This window comes from Bombina bombina, chromosome 1 (assembly GCF_027579735.1).
Source record: "Bombina bombina isolate aBomBom1 chromosome 1, aBomBom1.pri, whole genome shotgun sequence".
NCBI lineage: Eukaryota > Metazoa > Chordata > Amphibia > Anura > Bombinatoridae > Bombina > Bombina bombina.
In genome coordinates, this window is record NC_069499.1 from 689,648,825 (window position 1) to 689,673,634 (window position 24,810).

Below are 24,810 nucleotides of genomic sequence, written 5' to 3' on the forward strand. Positions count from 1 at the left end.
TACTCTGCCTAAAAATAATAAAATCTTATCAGACACCTAAACTTCACCTCCTCCTTGCACTGTAGGCAAAGGGAGTGACTGGGGGAATGTGGGTAGGGAAGTGATACTTAACAGCTTTGCTGTGGTGCTCTTTGCCTCCTCCTGTTGGCCAGGAGTGATATTCCCAACAGTTATTTTGATGATCCGTGGACTCACCGTGTCATTAGAAACTCCAGTCCCATTTCAAAGGGTATATACCCTTCATAAAGAACTACTCCGTCTCTTCTGACACTTCTCTGCCAACCTCCTGTGACGAAAAGCAAAGAATGACTGGGATATGAGGGAAGTGGGGGAGGTATTTAAGCCTTTGGCTGGGGTGTCTGTGCCTCCTCCTGGTGGCCAGGTTCTGTATTCCCACAAGTAAGGAATGAAGCCGTGGACTCTCCTCATATTAAGAGGGAAATCATGTGTATTGAATACATCGCCAAAAGGTAAAGACTTTATTTATTAATGATATTAAAATATTTAAGAGCTTTTTTACTAAAAAGAATTAGACATAAAAGCAAAATTCAAAATGGTAAATTCAATAAGAGTAACTGAATGCATAACATGGTAATGCAGTGTTTGTATCTAAATATAATTTTCTATTTTCTCAGATAAACTCACTTTAAGTTAGAGAATGTACAATATATATGTTTTAGAAAAATGTGATAAAAAAATAAAATAATTCCATGCCTCTTAAGCTTTTCCTCGACAATTTCTCCATCTGATCGCTTGCTCGTAGTACTCCGTTCTTCTCTCACATTCTCTTTTTCAATTTTTCTGGATTTATATTTCTTTTCTGTATCTCTCTCGTCCTCTTTTTCAGACTTTTTAAGAAGCTGTGGAGAAGCAAAGCACATTTAAATTTTATATATATGTATGTGATTACATTTTGCAGAGTTAAATTAACCTGAATGACTTCTTACTAATACCATTGCAGATTATGAACAACTTGCAGGTAAAGCAAAATGTATGCTTACCTGAAATTATTTTCTTTCGAAATGATGATAGCCCAAAGGGTCTATTAAAATGTCAGCTATAATTCCCATCACTAGGAGGACAAGAACCCAAGCAAGAGCTTAAACTTCCCTCCAACCTACCCTCAGTTTAATGCATAGCTTAGCAGAGAAAATGAAACAAGTAGGAAAGACAAAAGCAGGGTCTATAGAGGTGCAAATTAAAACCGCCGCCAAAATTACAAATGGGCGGGACCTATGTACTATCATAATTCCGAAAGAAAATAATCATCAGGCAAGCATAAATTTAGTTTTCTTTCGTATAATGATCATATAGTTTATAGGGTCCATAACATGTGGGATTAATACCCAAGCAGACAGTCCATGTTACAGAAAGGATGGGACACTTTTCTATCAGTTCCTAATTATCAGACCCTGCGGCCTGAAGTACTTTACTGCTAAAAGCTGCTTGCTAAGAAGCAAAAGCATAAAAATTGGTAATTTTTTTTTAAAAGGTATGCAGAGAAGACCATGTTGCAGCTTTGCAAATCTGCTTCAAGGATGCATCATTTTTTTAAAGCCCAGGAAGTCGCAACTGATCTTGTAGAATAATCTGTAATACGTTTAGTGGGCGACTTTCACGTAACCAAGTAAGCCTTGTGAATTACCTGTTTGAGCCAAGAGGCCACATTAGTAGCCTTCTGGTGTTTACGAGTTGCAGATTAATGAACAAATAAAGCTGAAAAATTGTCTGAATTCTAGTTAGTAGTTTGAAGATAAAGCTTCAATGCTCTGACTACATCAAGATTATGTAAAAGTTGTTCCTTAGAGTTAGAAGGATTTGGACACAAAGGAAAAACTAAATTCTCCCGATTGATATTTTCTGAAGAAAACTACCTTAGGAAGAAAATAATATTTAGTATGAAGCACAGCTTTATCTTTGTGAAAAACAAAAAATGGAGAATCACAAGATAAAGCTAATAATTCAGACTCTCCTAGCTGAGGAAATTGCTAACAAGAAAAGGACTTTCCAGGATAAGAGTTTGATATCAATGGAATGCATCAGTTCAAAGGGAGGACCTTACAAAACAGAAATAACTAAATTCAAATTCCAGGATAGACAAATAGGTCTCACAACAGGCCTAATTCTTACTAGCGACTGAACAAAAGTCTGAACGTTAGGAAATTTAGGATGGACTATTGAAACACATAAAGGGGACTTACTTCATGTAGAAAGCTCTTTAATTTGTTTCAACTAATCGCCGTCCTGAGCTGCTAAGGAAGCCTACGGCAGATCGCTGTTTTGCTTGAGAGGTGACTGTTTCACCTCTTAGCCAATAGCAATGTGGTAAATCCAGCTTGGCACCAATGGGAGCCGGATTTACCGCACGGCTATTTGCTAAGAGGTGAAAACGTCACCTCTTAGGAAATGCTTTCTACATGAAGAATTGCATACTTCATGAATTAAAGTCCCCTTTATTAGTTTAAAAAACGCTAGGATTGACTTTCACTTTAAGGCCATCCTGTAAAAACTGAAGAATTCTAGGAATCCTAAAGGAATAGCAAAAAATCCTCGGGAAGCGCATCATTCAAAGTAAGTCCTCCAAATTTTTTGATAATTGTTTTTGGGTAACCGTGTCAAAAACTGAATCAGAGAACCCTCTATTTTTTAAACTAGGCTTCAAACTGAAAGAAGAAAGGCTCTTGAGACAAGAGATCTTGTCTTAAAAGAAGAAGCCATGGAGAAGACATCTGCACTACATCCGCATACTATGTTCTGTGGGGCGAGGTTGAAGCAATCAAGATTACCAAAGCTGACTGCTGTTTGATTAGACCAATTACTCTTGGAAGAAGAACAAAACTGAGAAAGCAGATACACTAGATGAACATTCCATGGACACACTAAGGCGTCTATCATTTAAACCTCTGGATCTCTTGATCTTGCACAATACATTGGAAGTTTGGGTTTTAAATGGGAGGCCATCAGATCTATGTCCGGTAGACCCCATTTGATCTCTAATTGGTCAAAAATGTCCAGATGGAGAGACCACTCTTCTGGATGTACTGACTTATGTCGGAGGTAATCTGCTTTCCAATTGTTCACTCTTAGGAATCAATACTCCCTGTCAGCAGTTCGCATTCTCTCTGTAGAATCTGAGACACTTCCTGCATAGCCAGTGGACTGCAGGTACCCCGTTGATGATTTATTTAGGCCACCGCCGTGATTTTTTCTGAAAACGGATACACTTCTCCTGTTTTAAGAGGGGCCAGGACTGAAGAGGAGACCAAACTCTTTGCACTCTGAGATTTCCAGACCACGACACAGCCTGAAAGACTGACATCTATTATCACAATGGGCGAAGAAAGGATGTCAAAGAAGGACCTTGTATCCACCAAGAGAGAGAGATTGACTGACTGCAATTGGAACAGCAGATTGCTCTGGATTTGTCAGATACTTCTTTGAGCATAGAAAAGGGTACCGCGTCCGAAGCCGCAAGCATAAGACCCATTTACCTCCATGCAATGAAGCTACTGATGGAAAAGCACATTGCAGGGGCAGACACGCCTTTTGAAGTTTTAATCTGTGAGATTCTGTCAGGAATATACGAATTAAGACTGAATCTATAAGGACGTCTAGAAAAAGACACCCTTGTAGCTGGAGGTAAAGAGCTCATTGGAACATTGATTCTCCAACCGTGTTCTTGGAGAAAAGATAGTAGCCTTTGAGTATGAGCAATAGCTAGAGGCATGGAAGGAGCCTGCACTAAGATATCGTCAAGATAAGGGGCAATTGAGATCTCCTGAGCTCTGATTACCTCCAACAATGCTCCTAGCACCTTTGTGAAGATGCAAGGAGCAGTAGCCAGACTAAATGGGAAGGGCTATAAAAATGTAGTGTTTGTCTAGGAATTCAAACCTTAGGAATTGATAGTAATCCTTATGGCTAGGGGTGTGCAGGTATGCATCCGTGAGGTCTATGGTAGACATGAATTTACCCTGATGGATAAGGGGAAAATTGTGTGAATGGTTTCCATCTTGAAAGTGGGGACCCTGACAAACTTGTTTAGTTTTTTCAAATCTAAAATTGGTCTGAAAGTCCCTTCTTTCTTTTAGACAATGAAGAGATTGCAGAAAAACCTTTGACCCTGTTGAGACACAGGTACTAGGAAAATCACTCCCATATCCTATAAATCCTGAACACATTGCATGAAGGTAGCCGCCTTGCAGAATTTTTGGGGATGAAACCTGGAGAGAAAGCCTATCCTGTAACCATGGAATATGATGTTTTGAACCCAGGGGTCCTGGACTCACTAGAACCAGGCCTTCTGAAAAAGACTCAGTCTTCCCCCTATTAAAACAGAATCTGGACTGGGGGCAGCTCCTTCATGCAGATTTTGTATTGGCGTTGGACTTTTTGTTCTTTGCCCATGAAGAACCAGGATTCCAGGCCAGCTTGGAGGACTCAAGTCTTTTGAGAAGAGGAGGACTTCTGATCTCCAGAGGAACAAAACCTATTATTTGGTCTGCTCTTTCCCTTAGATGTCTAGTCCTGAGGGAGAAATGCTCATTTCCCACCAGTAAAAGTCTAAATAATTGAGTCCAAATCAGAACCAAGTAGAATCTTCCATTGGATGGAAAGAGACAACCTATTTTTTTAAAACCATGTCTGCTGACCATGATTTTAACCATAAGGCCCCTCTTGCAATAACTGCCATAGACAGGTTCTTGACATCAATCTTGATGATGTCCATTACTGCATAACATATAAAAGGTGTTTTGGAGGCCGTCAGCAGAGGGCTGTTAAGAAACCATTTTAGATAGAGAATCACAGCATAGGGTCCCTGCCACGGCTACACAGGTGATAGACTGCTGGCTTAAAGTGAATAAAAATCCTATTAAAAACAGGGGCACTTTCATTCATCAAACTTTACATTTCACTCATTTTGTTAAAATACTTAACTATTATTCTTGAAAGCCACTCCAGCGCTTCCCCCGCCCGTCGCAAGTCTCTTCATATGTCAAAAATGAAGAATCCGGCTTCCTCCAATCACGGCTTGGCCTCAGGCAATGTTTGCTCTTGGGGGGCAGCCGTGTTTGGAGGAAGCCAGATTTGTCATGGCTGACATATGAAGAGGCTTGCGACGGGCGGCGGAAGCGCTGGAGCGGCCTTCAAGAATAAAAAGGTAAATATTTTAACAAAACGAGTGAAATGTAAAGTTTGATGAATGAAAGTGCCCCTGTTTTTAATAGGATTTTTAAAAACCAGGCACACATTCGTCAAATTTGGCATTTACTTTAAGCAGAAGACCTGTCTGAAGAAAGAGCTTTCTCAAGAAAGACTCCATTTTGTGGTCCATTGGATCCATGAAAAAGGTGCTGTCCTTAATGGGGATGTTAGTGCTTTTGGCAAGAGTAGAAATCAGAATTGGTTATGATTTCCCATAATTCCACGTTCTGCTCTGGAACCGGGTAAATATTTTTAAACATTCAATTTTTTGGCTATATAGTACGAAACCAAATAAATTAATTTCTTTCATGGTGGTGAGAATCCACGATCCATTACTCCTGGGAATAACTTATCTACAACTAGGGGGAGGCAAAGATTTCTAAACCACAAGAGCCCTATAAAACCCCTCACACATACCTCAGTCTAAACGTATAGCCAAGCATAATGAGATAAGAAAAAGGAATATGACACAAAAAAGTGGAGAGAAAAAAAGCCAAACTGGAATTTTGGACCACTCTTCTTTCGCCAACTGCTCTCAGATTGGAAGGGTTCCTTTTCCCAACTGCTGTTTTGAGATCTCTCCACAGGTGCTCTATGGGATTGAGATCTGGACTCATTGCTGGCCAGTTCAGTACTCTCCAGCACTTTGTCTTAAACCATTTCTGGGTGCTTTTTGACGTGTGCTTTGGGTCATTGTCCTGCTGTCAACCCATGACCTCTGACAGAGACCCAACTTTCTCACACTGGACCCTGCATTGCACCACAGAATTATTTGTTAGTCTTCATATTTCATAATGCTATGCACACAGTCAAGACATCCAGTGCCTGAAAGTAGCAAAGCAACCCCAAATATCAGTGAACCTCCACCACGTTTGACTGTAGGGATTGTATTATTTTCTTTAAAAGTCTCATTTCTTTTTCTGAAAACAGTAGAATGATGGTCTTTACCAAAAAGCTGTAATTTTGTTTCATCTGTCCAAAGCACATTCTCCCAAAAGGATAACTAATATCATCACAATTATGACAAATCACGGCTTGAACTATCTTGTTTTGCATGTAATGAGTCTATCTCATATATTAGTTTCACCTTTTAAGTTGCATTAGTGAAATAAATGAACTTTTGCACAATATTCAAATTTTTCGAGTTTCACCTGTAGACCATCCTGTAAAAACCTGCAGAATCCTAGGATTTTTTGAATGAATACCAGGAAAAACCATGATCCACACACCAAAGAAATAAAGGCTTTACAGACCTTTATGATACATTTTCCTTGAAACAGGCTAATGGGCCCGAATTAAGGTTTCAATTAAAGAATCAGAGAATCCCTTATGTCTAAGGACTAACTGTTCAATTTTCTTGCTATCAAGGTGTAAAAACAGAACTTGAGACAGAAGGTCTGACCGTAAAGTTAGAGGCCAAGGAGGACAGCTTAACATCTGAACTAGATCTGCAAACCAAATCTTGTGAGGCAAAGCTGGGACAATCAGGATTACTGAATATTTCTCTAGGCTTATCTTGGAAATCACTCTGGGTAGAAATACTAGAGGAGGAAAGCAATAAGCAAGCTGAAAAAACCACGGAGCAACTCAAGCATCCACTAACTCTGCTTGAGGATCTCTGGACCTTGCAAAGTACCTGGGAAGTTTGTTGTTCAAACAAGAGGCCATCAGATCCATCTCTGGAAGACCCCAAAAGATCCACAATCTGGTTGAATACATCCTAATGAACAAAGACTGAAACAGCTCCCCAACCTTGCATCTGTAGTGATTAGTCCAGTCGGACAAGCAAAAGAAGCTCCCTGAATAATGAACTGATAATCCAGCCACCAAATCAGAGACTGACTTGCACTGGAATCCAAAAATATCTTTTGAGACAGATGAGTATAATCTCTACGCCATTGACAAAGCTGAAGAGGTCTCATGTGAAAACGGAATAGCATCTGAAGCTGCAATCATAAGACCAAGAACTTCCATACAAAGAGCAACCAGGGGGAAAGAGAGAATAAAAGGTTCAGACAAGCTGATACTAATTTTAAAGAAATCCCCCCAAAAAAGTTACCATTGTTTGCAGAATCAAAGAACTTTTTTTGGAAAATTAATCCTCCAACCATGTTGTTGAAGAAACAACAAGAGCCAGTTGGTGTGAGATTTTGCTAAAGGAAAAGACGGAGCCAGAACCAAGATGTTGTCCAGGTATGGAAACACTGCAAATACCTGATCACAGACAAAAGGGCACCTAGAACTTTTGTGAATATTCTTGGAGCTACAGCAAGCCCAAATAGTAGAGTACCAAACTAAAATGCTTGTCCAGGAAGACAAACCTCAGAAACTGGAAATGTTCTCTTTGAATTGGAACATGAAGGTAAGCATCCTTTAAATCTATTGTGTACATAAACTGACCTTGCTGAACGAAAGGCAGAATAGTCAGAGTTTTGAAAGATAGTATTCTTTACAAACTTGTTCAGATCTTTCAGGTCCAGAACTGGTCTGAAAATACATTCCATCCTTTGGAACAATGAAAACATTTGAATAAGAGAGGCCCTTCTATGAAAAGACTTTTTTTTTTTTTTATCTAAAAGGTCTTTAAAAGAAGTACTGTCTTTTAAATAGCCCTATCAACCTTGGTAACCATTTCCCACAAGATCTTGATAAAGACTGGTACGGCTCAAACGCGTAGATCTGCTCACTTATAACTGTACGTTATTCACTTCCAAAGGAAATTGCTAGTATGACAGGTGTATTAAGTCACTTTGTATTAAACGAGTGCACTCTACATGCATAATCCCTGTCCCAGAATCTAACAATAACCCTTAGATCGCTTTCTAAATGGTTCCTGTACAGGTGCATAATACTCCACGGACCTTTGGAGTACACAGTATATGCATAATTCCTACAAACAGAAACCCTTCACAGAAACATCCCTAACATTGGGACTGACACTGCTTTTTAACAGCAGCCATTTGGAGTCGGTATCTACTCAAAGACTAGCTAATTATACCAACACTGCACTGCCTTTATAACGGAACTATTATACAATATTTTGGCCACAAGCCAAGCCAAACCCACGACTATATTACTACAACTTGCTCAAAGAGACATCTATCATCAGAGAAACTCTGGGACTTAACATTCAGTTTGTTGCAAATCCTTTTTTGAGACATAATAGTGTTAAGATATTTGCTATTTAACAAACAAACGTATTTCTCTTGTATTGTATATTTACCGAGATTGTACTAGCGCTATACATAGATTTATTTATTTTACCAGCATTTATACTATCTATAGTGTATACCACTGATACCGACATCATTCTTTTAGTAATTTTATTGTATATTAATTCAACTGTATTCTAGCTTATTAATTTTATTTTTATTGGTTAACTGCCATAAATAAATGTATTAACATTTTTATAGTTTATTATCTTTTTGCATTTAGTTCTTACACACTTTTTTCACTTTTCAAATACTACGTACTTGTATATTTTAGCTTATATTTTATGCATAGGCAATCTTTCTGCTTTTTAAGTGCTTCCCTTATTTTTTGTATTTTTGGTTAACAGGACTGGAGGGCTGTTAACTATATAGGGATTAGCATAGAGAGAGTGATCCTTGGAGTGTTGTATCTCGAATTCCCTGTTGTCACCAGATGACACTTTCCAATCTGAACTGGATGATTTCAAGTCCTCAGAGTAAGAGCTCTAAAGCAAGGCAGGAATTTGAGGGGAAAGAGTTTGCATGTTCACATCAAGAGAGTCAGATAAATCCCCAGATTTGCGTTTACGCTTACTTGGCTTGGGTATAGACGCTAAATATTCTGCCCAGAGGCCTGTGTAAATTATCTTTAAACTAAGAAGTAAAGTCTGTAGAGGCTCCATTAGTAATATATACAGGAGCAGGACATAATTCCTTAGAGGAAGTAGAGGGATACGGCTGATTTGCATGCAAAAATTGAGGTACACGACTATTCCAAAGTTGATTGACCTGGCATACTGGAACAGATTTGCAAAATAGGCACAAAAATGTACAGGGAGAGGTATCGGTAGGACCCTCTTCCATTGTGTTTGACAGTTTCAGTGGGGACAGATTCAGACTAAGTTCCATTATGTGCAAAACTCACAAATATAAAGAGTATGAAACAACACACATTCACTGATAACATGTAATGATAGAGAGCTTCTCAATTTACACCCGACACCTGTAAAGTACATAAAGGGTAAAAGAATACCTAGGCCCCATTATAAACTTACTAACAAAATGCCCCAAGTGATCACCTGGCAACTTCTACATGCTGCATAGACTAGCCGGATGCCTAGTGAGGCAACCGCTAATTGCACAGAACAATCAGTGGTTTTCTTAAAGGGCCATATACCTATTTTAAAAAAATAAATAAAAAAGGGGCCCCAGGGCTGCCAAAGGGTCCAACAAGGGTGTCAGTGGTCTGAGAATGGCCTGCTAAGTAATGTATGGAAGTTATATTCCTACTTTGGGCAAAAAAAAAAAAGTGTCAGTGGAAGAGCAGGCTAAGTCCCCTGGCAATGCTGTACCTGTGTCAGAGTACCTTCTAATAGCGTGTGGGCTGTGTCTGTGCTGTGGCAAGTGGTTTACCTGAAGTTATACCATTTGAATGGCTTACCAGTCACCAAGCTGCAGCAGTATTCAGTAAAGAGCCCATCCAGTGCTTGTACAAGTACAGCAGAGGATTTCTGAGGAAATACTAATATCCCACAGGGGGAGGCTAAGGGACACGTCCCCATGAATCCTTAGAGAGATACTGAGCACATAGGGTATTCCTATGTCCCTGTATCATTCAGCTTACAGGAAATCTCTCCTGCCTTCTTTGTGAATGATATGTCTCAGGGATAAAGGGTCTCATATTGATCGGATTTCCCAAACATTATTCCATAAGCAAGTAGCTGGTACACCTCTATTCTCATCCTTCTTGTGGGAGGCCAAGAACAAAAACTGAGGAGAGAAATGTGAGGGAATTTAAGCTTGTGTGGTTCTTGGCCTCCTCCTAGTGGCAGGAATTATATCCCACATGTTATGGACCCTATGGACTATGATCATTATACAAAAGAAGAAAAAAGAATAAAAGGTAAAAACACCATTTTACTTAAAGTTTAAATTCAAAATATGCAATATTAAAACAAAATTTTGACTTGATCCATCATTGTAACCTTGCATCACATTTGTGCAAAATACACCCAAACTTGAATTCCTAGTTTCTACCAAATATCCTCATTGCACAGCTATACAGCCTTTTTGCACTGTCCAAGAGACCTAATTCTACTACTACATAGCTTAACCTTTATCCCCATGCTCAAGAGCTTTTAAATACTTTACCTTTATAAAACACCAAATTTAAATCAATTTTCTAAAGTAAGCATAGCATTAAATTGTTAGAACTTTACTGCACTTAAAGGGACAGTAAACCCAAAAATAGTTTTAACATATCTATAAAGTTGCCATAGATCGTTTTTTACAAATATAGCACAGTTTTTACAGATATTCCGTTTGCAAGCAAAATCACTTACTTTGCCACCGCTGTCGTTTGAAAATGTCCGTCTGGCTCCGTCCATTTTTCGTCATGCGTGACATCATGATCTTCTTCTGATCCCTGTAATTTTCTAACTTACTCCTAACCGGCATTAGCGCATGCGCAATGCGCCTATTCTGCTATTGGGGAACTGAAGTGAGTAAGATTGTGGTGCTTTTATGGGAAAAAAGAAACAGAAAAGATACTAGTTACAAACATGTTATGCTGTTTATTACCTGGTATCAAGTATGTAATATCCCACAAGTCACCGTGTTGTGCACTGATGCAGGGGCCAAAGGCTGTGCAAGGAGCCCAGGGAACACCACTGTTGATCGATCTGATCACCTGTGTGCAGTAGACCTATACAGGATGATGTCAGGCCATAGTTATAATAAACAAGTGCCTGCATAGCTTTATATGTGTAAAATTTCATACCTGCATAATGTTGCGTGCACTCCAGTACAGAGTTTGCGTGCGCTATTTTGCCCCTTTGAATTTATGTTGGCACAATGCTCCCTGCCAACATTTTACAACCTGCAGTCCTCTTAGCGTGCTCAGAAAAGCATATAATGGGATCTTAGCAGAAAGCCTTACTTAATTCAAATCTCAGCATATTTGCAAAGCTGACAAACACAAGGATAAAAAGCTGGGCACTGTGAGAGTGAGCAGGCAACAAATGTATACACCTGACAATACCAGGCTTGGTTAGGGGGCTTAAATAGGACCAAAAAAACATTGCAATAAAATAGTACGAAGAGTGACTGCCCCTGTTGGCTTTTGGGGCTCAGTGACGAAGTCCTGATGCTGGTTCTGGAGCGGCTTGATCCTATTTTATTGCTCATGGCTGGGGGAACCTGCACTAATGGGCCAAGCACTGAAACTGGCGTCAGTCTAGATCTACACAATCAGGTCACCCACCCTGCAGTGCAGGTTCCCCCAGCCATGAGCAATAAAAACAAAATTTATGCTTACCTGATAAATGTATTTATTTCTTGACACGATGAGTCCACGGATCATCATTAATTACTGTTGGGAATATCACTCCTGCCCAGCAGGAGGTGGCAAAGAGCACCACAGCAAAGCTGTTAAATATCACCTCCCTTCCCTCCTACTCCAGTCATTCGACCGAAGTAAAGGAGAGAAAGGAAGCAACAAGGTGCAGAGGTGTCTGAAATTTATAAAATACAAACAACCTGTCTAAAAAACAGGACAGGCAGTGGACTCATTGTGTCAAGAAAGAAAGAAATTTATCAGGTAAGCATAAATTTTGTTTTCTTTCTGACACTATGAGTCAACGGATCATCATTAATTACTGTCAATACCCAAGCTAGCGTACACAGATAAGGGAGAGACAAGACAGGAACCTAAAAGGAAGGCACCACTGCTTGAGGAACCTCTCTCCCAAAAGTGGCCTCAGCCAAGGTAAAAAAAAAATCTAATTTATAGAAGATTGAAAAAGTGTGAAGAGAGGACCAAGTTGCAGCCTTGCAAATCTGTTCCATAGAGGCTTCATCTTTGAATGCCCAGGAAGAGAAAACAACCCTCGTAGAAGGAGCCGTTACTCCCTCAGGAGGCTGCTGTCCACCAGATTCATAGGCAAAGCAAATGATACTCTTCAGCCACAAAGAAAGAGAAGCAGCCGTAGCTTTCTGTCCCTTACGTTAAACAGAAGACTAACAAAATCCTTATTCGCCTGAAAATAGAATAGTAGTGTACGTATTCCGTCCATGTAGAAGCCGTTCCTCCTGAGAAGGATTAGGACACAAGGAAGGAACAGCAATCACCTGGTTAATGTTCCGATCTACAACTACTTTAGGAAGAACCCCTAATATAGTACATAAAGCCACCATATCTAATGAAAAAACATAATTTATGTAAGAACTTACCTGATAAATTCATTTCTTTCATATTGGCAAGAGTCCATGAGCTAGTGACATATGGGATATACAATCCTACCAGGAGGGGCAAAGTTTTCCAAACCTCAAAATGCCTATAAATACACCCCTCACCACACCCACAATTCAGTTTAACAAATAGCCAAGAAGTGGGGTGATAAAGGAGTAGAAAGCATCAACAAAGGAAATTTGGTAATAATTGTGCTTTATACAAAAACAGTGTATATCAGGAAGTATAGCAATCTTTCTGTGAAATAAAACAGAAAGAGCGGAGATTTGTCCTTTCAAGGAACTTGCAGACAAACCCTTATCCAAACCGTCCTGAAGAAACTGTAAAATTCTAGGAATTCTAAAAGAATGCCAGGAGAATTTATGAGAAGAACATCATGAAATGTAAGTCTTCCAAACTCTATAATAAATGTTTCTAGAAACAAATTTATAAGCTTGTAACATAGTATTAATCACCGAGTCAGAGAAACCTATATGACTTAGTACTAAGCGTTCAATTTCCATACCTTCAAATTTAATGATTTGAGATCCTGATGGAAAAACGGACCTTGAGATGATAGGTCTGGCCGAACGGAAGTGACCAAAGCGGGCAACTGGACATCCAAACCAGATCCGCATACCAAAACCTGTGTGGCCATACTGGAGCCACCAGCAACACAAATGATTGTTCCATGATGATTTTGGAGATCACTCTTGGAAGGAGAACTAGAGGCAGGAAAATGTAAGCAGGATGATAATACCAAGGAAGTGTCAGCCCATCCCCTGCTTCCGCCTGAACATCCCTGGACCTGGACAGGTATCTGGGAAGTTTCTTGTTTAGATGAGAGGCCATGAGATCTATCTCTGGAAGACCCCACAACTGAACAATCTAAGAAAACACATCTGGATAGAGAGACCACTCCTCTGGATGTAAAGTCTGGCGGCTGAGATAATCCGCCTCCCAATTGTCTACACCTGGGATAAGCACCGCAGAGATTAGACAAGAGCTGGATTCCGCCCAAAAAAGTATCCGAGATACTTCTTTCATAGCTTGGGGACTGTGAGTCCCACTCTGATGATTGACATATGCCACTGTTGTGATATTGTCTGTCTGAAAAAGAATGAACGATTCTCTCTTTAGCAGAGGCCAAAACTGAAGAATTGCAAGGAGTTCTAAAATATTTATTGGTAATCTCGCCTCTTGAGATTTCCAAACCCCTTGTGCTGTCAGAGATCCCCAAACAGCTCCCCAACCTGAAAGACTCGCATCTGTTGTGATCACAGTCCAGGTTGGCCGAACAAAAGAAGCCCCTTGAACTAAACGATGGTGATCTATCCACCATGTCGGAGAGTGTCGCACATTGATTCAGCATACAAAGCTGTAGAGGTCTCATGTGAAAACGAGCAAAGGGGATTGCGTCCGATGCTGCAGTCATGAGACCTAAAACTTCCATGCACATAGCCACTGAAGGGAATGACTGAGACTGAAGGTGCCGGCATGCTGCAACCAATTTTAAACGTCTCTTGTCTGTTAGAGACAGAGTCATGGACACCGAATCTATCTGGAAGCCTAAAAAGGTGACCCTTGTCTGAGGAATCAAGAAACTTTTGGTAAATTGATCCTCCAACCATGTTTCAAAAGAAACAACACTAGTTGATTCGTGTGAGATTCTGCAGTACGCAAAGACTGAGCTAGTACCAAGATATCATCCAAATAAGGAAACACCGCAACCTTTGAAAAGATTCTTGGAGCTGTTGCTAGGCCAAATGGAAGAGCAACAAATTGGTAATGCTTGTTTAGAAAAGAGAATCTCAGAAACTGATAATGTTCTGGATAAATCGGAATATGAAGGTATGCATCCTGCAAGTCTATTGTGGACATATAATGTCCTTGCTGAACAAAAGGCAGAATAGTCCTTATAGTCACCATCTTGAAAGTTGGTACTCTTACATAACGATTCAACATTTTTCAGATCCAGAACTGGTCTGAATAAAATTTTCCTTCTTTGGTACAATGAATAGATTTGAATAAAACCCCAAACCTTGTTCCTGAAGAGGAACTGGCATGATTACCCCTGAAGACTCCAGGTCTGAAACACACTTCAGGAAAGCCTGAGCTTTTACTGGATTTACTGGGATACGTGAGAGAAAAAATCTTCTCACAGGAGGTCTTACTCTGAATCCTATTCGATACCCTTGAGAGACAATTCTCTGAATCCATTGATTTTGGACAGATTTTATCCAAATATCTTTGAAAAACCTTAATCTGCCCCCTACCAGCTGAGCTGGAATGAGGGCCGCACCTTCATACGGACTTAGGGGCTGACTTTGGTTTCCTAAATGGCTTGGATTTATTCCAATTTGAGGAAGGCTTCCAATTGGAAGCAGACTCCTTGGGGGGAAGATTGAGTTTTTGTTCCTTATTCTGACGAAAGGAACGAAAATGGTTAGAAGCCTTAGAGTTACCCTTAGGTTTTTAATCCTGAGGCAGAAAAACTCCCTTCTCCCAGTGACAGTTGAAATAATAGAATCCAACTGAGAACCAAATAAATTATTACCTTGGAAAGAAAGAGATAGTAATCTAGATTTAGATGTCATATCAGCATTCCAAGATTTAAGCCACAAAGCTCTTCTAGCTAAAATAGCTAAAGACATGGATCTAACATCAATTTTGATAATATCAAAAATTGCATCACAATAAAATGATTAGCATATTGCAATAGGCGAATAATGCTAGATAAGTCAGAATCCAATTCCTGTTGCGCTAAATTCTCCAACCAGAATGTTGATGCAACCGCAACATCAGCCAAAGAAATTGCAGGTCTGAGAAGATGACCTGAATATAAATAGGCCTTCCTTAGATAAGATTCAAGCTTCCTATCTAAAGGATCCTTAAAAGGAAGTACAATCTTCCATAGGAATAGTGGTACGTTTAGCAAGAGCAGAAATAGCCCCATCAACTTTGGGGATTTTTTTATTTTTTTTCCCCAAAACTCTATAGATTTTGCTGGTAAAGGATACAATTTTTTAAACCTTGAATAAGGAATAAAAGAAGTACCTGGCTTATTCAATTTCCTAGAAATCATATCAGAAATAGCCTCAGGAATAGGAAAAACCCCTGGAGAAACCACAGGAGGTTTAAAAACAGCATTTAAACGTTTATTAGACTGAACGTCAATAGGACTGGTTACCTCAATATCCAAAATAATGAACACTTCTTTTAATAAAGAACGCATATACTCTATTTTAAATAAATAAGTAGATTTGTCAGTGTCAATGTCTGAGGAAGGATCTTCTGTATCAGATAGATCCTCATCAGAAGAGGATAAAACATAATTTATGTAAGACCTTACCTGATAAATTCATTTCTTTCATATTGGCAAGAGTCCATGAGCTAGTGACATATGGGATATACAATCCTACCAGGAGGGGCAAAGTTTCCCAAACCTCAAAATGCCTATAAATACACCCCTCACCACACCCACAATTCAGTTTAACGAATAGCCAAGCAGTGGGGTGATAAAGAAAGGAGTAGAAAGCATCAACAAAGGAAATTTGGAAATAATTGTGCTTTATACAAAAAATCATAACCACCATAAAAAGGGTGGGCCTCATGGACTCTTGCCAATATGAAAGAAATTAATTTATCAGGTAAGTTCTTACATAAATTATGTTTTCTTTCATGTAATTGGCAAGAGTCCATGAGCTAGTGACATATGGGATATCAATACCCAAGATGTGGAGTCTTCTACTCAAGAGTCACTAGAGAGGGAGGGAATAAAATAAAAACAGCCATATTACGCTGAAAAAATAATCCACAACCCAAAAAAGAAGTTATTTTCACTTTGAAAAGAAAAAAACTTAAATCAAAAGCAGAAGAATCAAACTGAAACAGCTGCCTGAAGAACTTTTCTACCAAAAACTGCTTCCGAAGAAGCAAATACATCAAAATGGTAGAATTTAGTAAATGTATGCAAAGAGGACCAAGTGGCTGCTTTGCAAATCTGATCGACTGAAGCTTCATTCTTAAAAGCCCATGAAGTAGGGACTGATCTAGTAGAATGAGCTGTAATTCTCTGAGGCGGGGTTTGAATAAAACCCCAAACCTTGTTCCTGAAGAGGAACTGGCATGATTACCCCTGAAGACTCCAGATCTGAAACACACTTCAGAAAAGCCTGAGCTTTTACTGGATTTACAGGAATGTGTGAGAGAAAAAATCTTCTCACAGGAGGTCTTACTTTGAATCCTATTCGATACCCTTGAGAGACAATGCTCTGAATCCAATGATTTTGGACAGATTTTATCCAAAAATCCTTGAAAAACCTTAATCTGCCCCCTACCAGCTGAGCTGGAATGAGGGCCGCACCTTCATGCGGATTTAGGGGCAGACTTTGGTTTCCTAAATGGCTTGGATTTATTCCAATTTGAGGAAGGCTTCCAACTGGAAGCAGATTCCTTGGGAGGAGGATTGAGTTTTTGTTCCTTATTCTGACGAAAGGAACGAAAAACGGTTAGAAGCCTTAGATTTACCCTTAGGTTTTTTATCCTGAGGCAAAAAAACTCCTTTTCCTCCAGTGATAGTTGAAATAATAGAATCCAACTGAGAACCAAATAAATTATTACCTTGGAAAGAAAGAGATAGTAATCTAGATTTAGATGTCATATCAGCATTCCAAGATTTAAGCCACAAAGCTCTTCTAGCTAATACAGTTAAAGACATGGATCTAACATCAATTTTGATAATATCAAAAATGGCATCACAAATAAAATGATTAGCATGTTGCAGTAAGCGAACAATGCTAGATATGTCAGAATCCAATTCATGTTGCGCTAAATTTTCCAACCAGAAAGTTGATGCGGCCGCAACATCACCCAAAGAAATAGCAGGTCTGAGAAGATGACCTGAATATAAATAGGCCTTCCTTAGATAAGATTCAAGCTTCCTATCTAAAGGATCCTTAAAGGAAGTGCTATCTTCCATAGGAATAGTGGTAAGTCTAGCAAGAGTAGAAATAGCCCCATCAACTTTGGGGATCTTTTCCCAAAACTCTATAGATTTTGCTGGTAAAGGATACAATCTCTTAAACCTTGAAGAAGGAACAAAGGAAGTACCTGGCTTATTCCATTCCCTAGAAATCATATCAGAAATAGCCTGGAGAAACCACAGGAGGTTTAAAAACAGCATTTAAATGTTAATTAGACTGAACGTCAATAGGACTGGTTACCTCAATATCCAAAGTAATTAACACTTCTTTTAATAAAGAACGCATATACTCTATTTTAAATAAATAAGTAGATTTGTCAGTGTCAATATCTGAGGAAGGATCTTCTGTTTCAGATAGATCCTCATCAGAAGAGGATGAATTATTATGTTGTTGGTCATTTGAAATTTCATCAGCTAAATGAGAAGTTTTAAAAGACCTTTTACATTTATTAGAAGGTGGAAATGCAGACAAAGCCTTCATAATAGATTCAGAAACAAATTCTTTGAAATTTACAGGTATATCATGCACATTAGAAGTTGAAGGAACTGCAACTGGCAATGTACTATTACTGATAGAAACACTATCTGCATGTAAAAGTTTATCATGACAACTATTACAAATGACATTCGGTGGAATAATTTCTACAATTTTGCAACAAATGCACTTAGCTTTGGTAGAACCGACGTCAGGCAGCAATGTCCCAGCAGAAACTTCAGAGACAGGATCGGATTGGGACATCTTGCTCAATGTAAAAGAAAAAACAACATATAAAGCAAAATTATCTATTTCCTTAAATGACAGTTTCAGGAATGGGAAAAAATCCAAATGCATAGGCCTCTTGATAGAAGAAAGCAGGAGGCAAACATGAATGGGGTATTGAAATAATGAAAAAATTGGTGGCAAGTATGACGCACAATGTAACGTAAACTTTTTTGGCGCCAAAATTGACCGGAAATGACACACTTGCGTCACTAATGACGCCGCCGTGTGAAAGGTCTCGACGTCACGTGTGACGCCGGAAATGACGAAGTTGCGTCAAAAAACGTAATTTCCCTCGCCAAAAAAGTTTGCGCCAAAAATGACGCAATAAAGTCTAACATTTGACGCACCCGCGGGCCTAATACTCGCAAATGCAAAAGTAGTCAAAATTGAAAAAGACTAAACCCCAGGTAAGAAACAAATTTCTTAAAGTGTTTATATTCCCAAATATGAAACTGACAGTCTGCAGAAGGAAATACATGAACCTGACTCATGGCAAATATAAGTACAATACATATATTTATAACTTTATATAAATTGCATAAAGTGCCAAACCATAGCTGAGAGTGTCTTAAGTAATAAAAACATACTTACCAAAAGACACCCATCCACAAATAGCAGATAGCCAAACCAGTACTAAAACAGTTCTTTAGTAGAGGTAATGGTAAATTTGAGAGTATATCGTCGATCTGAAAAGGGAGGTAGGAGATGAATCTCTACGACCGATAACAGAGAACCCATGAAAAAGACCCCCGTTAGGAAAATCATTGTATTCAATAGGTGATACTCCCTTCACGTCCCTCTGACATTCGCTGTACTCAGAGGAATCGGGCTTCAACAATGCTGAGAAGCGCATATCAACGTAGAAATCTTAGCACAAACTTACTTCACCACCTCCATAGGAGGCAAAGTTTGTAAAAACTGAATTGTGGGTGTGGTGAGGGGTGTATTTATAGGCATTTTGAGGTTTGGGAAACTTTGCCCCTCCTGGTAGGATTGTATATCCCATATGTCACTAGCTCATGGACTCTTGCCAATTACATGAAAGAAATTATGTTGTTGGTCATTTGAAATTTCATCAACTAAATGAGAAGTTTTAAAAGACCTTTACATTTATTAGAAGGTGGAAATGCAGACAAAACCTTCAAAATAGAATCAGAAACAAATTCTTTAAAATTTACAGGTATATCATGCACATTAGAAGTTGAAGGAACTACAACTGGCAATGTGCTATTACTGATGGATACACTAACTGCATGTAAAAGTTTATCATGACAACTATTACAAATGACATTCGGCAAAATAATTTCAACAATTTTACAACAAATGCACTTAGCTTTGGTAGTCAGCAATGTTCCAGCAGAAACTTCTGAGGCAGGATCAGATAAAGACATCTTGCAAAATGTAAGAGAAAAAACAACATAAAAAGCAAAATTATCTATTTCCTTATATGACAGTTTCAGGAATGGGGAAAAAAAGCAAATAGCATAGGCCTCTGATAGAGAAAAAATCAAGAGGCAAACATCAATGGGGTATTGAAATAATGAAAAAGTTTGGTGCCAAGTATGACGCACAACATAACGTAAACTTTTTTGGCGCCAAAAATAACCGGAAATGACACACTTGCATCACTAATGACGCAACCGTGTGAAAGGTCTCGGCGTCAAATATGACGCCGGAAATGACGAAGTTGCGTCATAGACGTATTTTTCTGCGCCAAAACTATTTGTTTATATTATCCAAATATGAAACTGACAGTCTACAGAAGGAAATACATGAACCTGACTCATGGCAAATATAAGTACAATACATATATTTAGAACTTTATATAAATGCATAAAGTGCCAAACCATAGCTGAGGTGTCTTAAGTAATAAAAAACATACTTACCAAAAGACACCCATCCACATATAGCAGATAGCCAAACCAGTACAGAAATAGTTATCAGTAGAGGTAATGGTAAATTGAGAGTATATCGTCGATCTGAAAAGGGAGGTAGGAGATGAATCTCTACGACCGATAACAAAAAACCCATGAAATAGACCCCCGTTAGGGAAATCATCGTATTCAATAAGAGATACTCCCTTCACGTCCCTCCGAATTTCTCTGTACTCTGAGAGGAATCGGGCTTCAACAATGCTGAGAAGTGCATATCAACGTAGAAATCTTAGCACAAACTTACTTCACCACCTCCATAGGAGGCAAAGTTTGTAAAAACTGAATTGTGGGTGTGGTGAGGGGTGTATTTATAGGCATTTTGAGGTTTGGGAAACTTTGCCCCTCCTGGTAGGATTGTATATCCCATATGTCACTAGCTCATGGACTCTTGCCAATTACATGAAAGAAATTATGTTGTTGGTCATTTGAAATTTCATCAACTAAATGAGAAGTTTTAAAAGACCTTTACATTTATTAGAAGGTGGAAATGCAGACAAAACCTTCAAAATAGAATCAGAAACAAATTCTTTAAAATTTACAGGTATATCATGCACATTAGAAGTTGAAGGAACTACAACTGGCAATGTGCTATTACTGATGGATACACTAACTGCATGTAAAAGTTTATCATGACAACTATTACAAATGACATTCGGCAAAATAATTTCAACAATTTTACAACAAATGCACTTAGCTTTGGTAGTCAGCAATGTTCCAGCAGAAACTTCTGAGGCAGGATCAGATAAAGACATCTTGCAAAATGTAAGAGGAAAAACAACATAAAAAGCAAAATTATCTATTTCCTTATATGACAGTTTCAGGAATGGGGAAAAAAAGCAAATAGCATAGGCCTCTGATAGAGAAAAAATCAAGAGGCAAACATCAATGGGGTATTGAAATAATGAAAAAGTTTGGTGCCAAGTATGACGCACAACATAACGTAAACTTTTTTGGCGCCAAAAATAACCGGAAATGACACACTTGCATCACTAATGACGCAACCGTGTGAAAGGTCTCGGCGTCAAATATGACGCCGGAAATGACGAAGTTGCGTCATAGACGTATTTTTCTGCGCCAAAAATATTTGTTTATATTATCCAAATATGAAACTGACAGTCTACAGAAGGAAATACATGAACCTGACTCATGGCAAATATAAGTACAATACATATATTTAGAACTTTATATAAATGCATAAAGTGCCAAACCATAGCTGAGGTGTCTTAAGTAATAAAAAACATACTTACCAAAAGACACCCATCCACATATAGCAGATAGCCAAACCAGTACAGAAATAGTTATCAGTAGAGGTAATGGTAAATTGAGAGTATATCGTCGATCTGAAAAGGGAGGTAGGAGATGAATCTCTACGACCGATAACAAAAAACCCATGAAATAGACCCCCGTTAGGGAAATCATCGTATTCAATAAGAGATACTCCCTTCACGTCCCTCCGAATTTCGCTGTACTCTGAGAGGAATCGGGCTTCAACAATGCTGAGAAGTGCATATCAACGTAGAAATCTTAGCACAAACTTACTTCACCACCTCCATAGGAGGCAAAGTTTGTAAAACTGAATTGTGGGTGTGGTGAGGGGTGTATTTATAGGCATTTTGAGGTTTGGGAAACTTTGCCCCTCCTGGTAGGATTGTATATCCCATATGTCAATAGCTCATGGACTCTGGCCAATTACATGAAAGAAATGTAAATTTATGCTTACCTGATAAATTAATTTCTTCTACGATACAACGAGTCCACGGATTTCATCCTTACTTGTGGGATATTAACCTCCTGCTAACAGGAAGTGGCAAAGAGCACCACAGCAGAGCTGTATATATAGCTCCTCCCTTCCCTCCACCCCCAGTCATTCAACCGAAGGTTTAGGAAGAGAAAGGAAAAGCTAAAAGGTGCAGAGGTGACTGAAGTTTATAAAAAATAAAATATAAATCTAAATCTGTCTGAAAATGACAGGGAGGGCCATGGACTCGTCGTATCGTAGAAGAAATTAGTTTATCAGGTAAGCATAAATTTACTTTTCTTCTACAAGATACGACGAGTCAACGGATTTCATCCTTACTTGTGGGATACAATACCAAAGCTACAGGACACGGATGAAACGGGAGGGACAAGACAGAGACCTAAACGGAAGGCACCACTGCTTGAAGAACTTTTCTCCCAAAAACAGCCTCAGAAGAAGCAAAAGTATAAAATTTGGAAAATTTGGAAAAAGTATGAAGAGACGACCAAGTTACAGCCTTGCAAATCTGCTCAACAGAAGCATCGTTTTTAAAAGCCCATGTGGAAGCCACAGTCCTAGTAGAATGAGCCGTAATTATTTCAGGAGGCTGCTGTCCAGCAGTCTCATATGCCAGGTGGATGATACTCCTCAGCCAAAAAGAAAGAGAGATGTAGCTGTAGCTTTCTGACCCCTACGCTTTCCAGAATAAACAATGAATAATGAAGATGATTGACGGAAATCCTTAGTTGCCTGTAAGTAAAACTTCAAGGCACGGACCACGTCCAGGTTATGTAACAGACGCTCCTTCTTAGAAGAAGGATTAGGACACTAGGAAGGAACAACAATTTCCTGATTAATATTCTTATTTGAAACAACCGTAGGAAGAAATCCAGGTTTGGTACGCAAAACCACCTTATCAGAATGAAATATAAGATAAGGCGAATCACATTGTAACGCTGAAAGCTCAGAAACTCTACGAGCCGAAGAAATAGCAACTAAAAACAAAAAACTTTCCAAGATAATAACTTAATATCTATGTAATGCATAGGTTCAAACGGAACCCCTTGAAGAACTCTAAGAACTAAATTCAAACTCCAGGGAGGAGTAATTGATCTAAATACAGGCTTAATGCTGGATAGAGCCTGACAAAAAGACTGAACATCCGGAACATCTGCCAAACGTTTGTGAAGTTCCCTTTAAAGGGACATGAAAGCCAATTTTTTTCTTTTGTGATTTAGAAAGAGCATATAATTTTAAACAACTTTCTAATTTACTTCTGTTATGTAATTTGTTTCATTCTCTTGATATCACTTGCTAAAAAGCATATCTAGATATGCTCATTCGCTGCTGATTGGTTGCTGCACCTAGAGGCCTTGTGTGATTGGCTCACACATGTGCATTGCTATTTCTTCAACAAAGGATATCTAAAGAATTCAGCAAATTAGATAAAAGAAGTAAATTGGAAAGTTGTTTAAAATTGCATGCCCTATCTGAATCATTAAAGTTTAATTTTGACTAGACTGTCCCTTTAAGGAACTCGCTGATAACCCTTTCTCCAATCCTTCTTGGAGAAAAGACAGAATCCTGGGAATCCTAACTTTACTCCATGAGTAGCCCTTGGATTCACACCAAAAAAGATATTTACGCCATATCTTATGATAGATCATTCTAGTGACAGGCTTACGTGCCTGTATCAAAGTATCAATGATCGGATCTGAGAATCCCCGCTTAGATAAAATCAAGCGTTCAATCTCCAAGCAGTCAGCTGCAGAGAATTTAGATTTGGATGTTGAAAAGGTCCTTGAATGAGAAGGTTCTGTCTAAAAGAAAGTTTCCACGGAGGCAGAGAGGACATGTCCACTAGATCCGCATACCAAGTCCTGTGTGGCCACGCAGACGCAATCAGGATTACCGAAGCTCTCTCCTGTTTGATCCGAGCAATCACGCTTGGAGGGAGAGGAAATGGTGGAAACACATAAGCTAGGCTGAACAACCAAGGTACTGCCAAGGCATCTATCAGTTCGGCCTGAGGATCCCTCGACCTGGATCCGTATCTTAGAAACTTGGCATTCTGTTGAGATGCCATCAGATCTAATTCCGGTCTGCCCCATTGGCGAACAAGTGAGGCAAACACCTCCGGGTGGAGTTCCCACTCCCCCGGATGAAAAGTCTGTCGACTTTGAAAGTCCGCCTCCCAGTTCTCTACTCCTGGGATGTAGATTGACGACAGATAACAAGAGTGGGCCTCCGCGCATTGAATTATCTTGGATACTTCTGTCATCGCTATTTAATGATTTGAGATCCTGATGGAAAAATGGGCCTTGAGATAGAAGGTCTGGCCTTAACGGAAGTGTCCAAGGTTGGCAACTTGCCATCCGAACGAGATCCGCATACCAAAACCAGTGAGGCCATGCTGGAGCCACCAGCAACACAAACAAATGTTCCATAAGAATTTTGGAAATCACTTTTGGAAGAAGAACTAGAGGCGGAAAGATATAAGCAGGTTGATAATTCCATGGAAGCGACAACGCGTCCACTGCTTCCGCCTGAGGATCCCTGGATCTGGACAGATACCTGGGAAGTTTCTTGTTTAGATGAGAGGCCATCAGATCTATTTCTGGAAGTCCCCAGATTTGAACAATCTGAAGAAATACCTCTGGGTGAAGAGACCATTCGCCTGGATGTAACGTCTGGCGGCTGAGATAATCCGCTTCCCAATTGTCTACACCTGGGATGTGAACCGCAGAAATTAGACAGGAGCTGGATT

General features: G+C 39.2%; 1 protein-coding gene across 2 annotated transcripts in view; it reads right to left on the bottom strand.

Moving 5' to 3' along the window:
* The window catches only part of UPF3B (UPF3B regulator of nonsense mediated mRNA decay), a 186,700-nt gene that overhangs the window by 21,463 nt on the left and 140,427 nt on the right, over positions 1–24,810 (bottom strand). For both annotated transcript variants that reach the window (XM_053699197.1, XM_053699196.1), the window contains exon 8: positions 715–860. In XM_053699197.1, the coding sequence (XP_053555172.1) occupies positions 715–860 (146 nt within the window). The remainder of the gene's footprint in view (positions 1–714; positions 861–24,810) is intronic.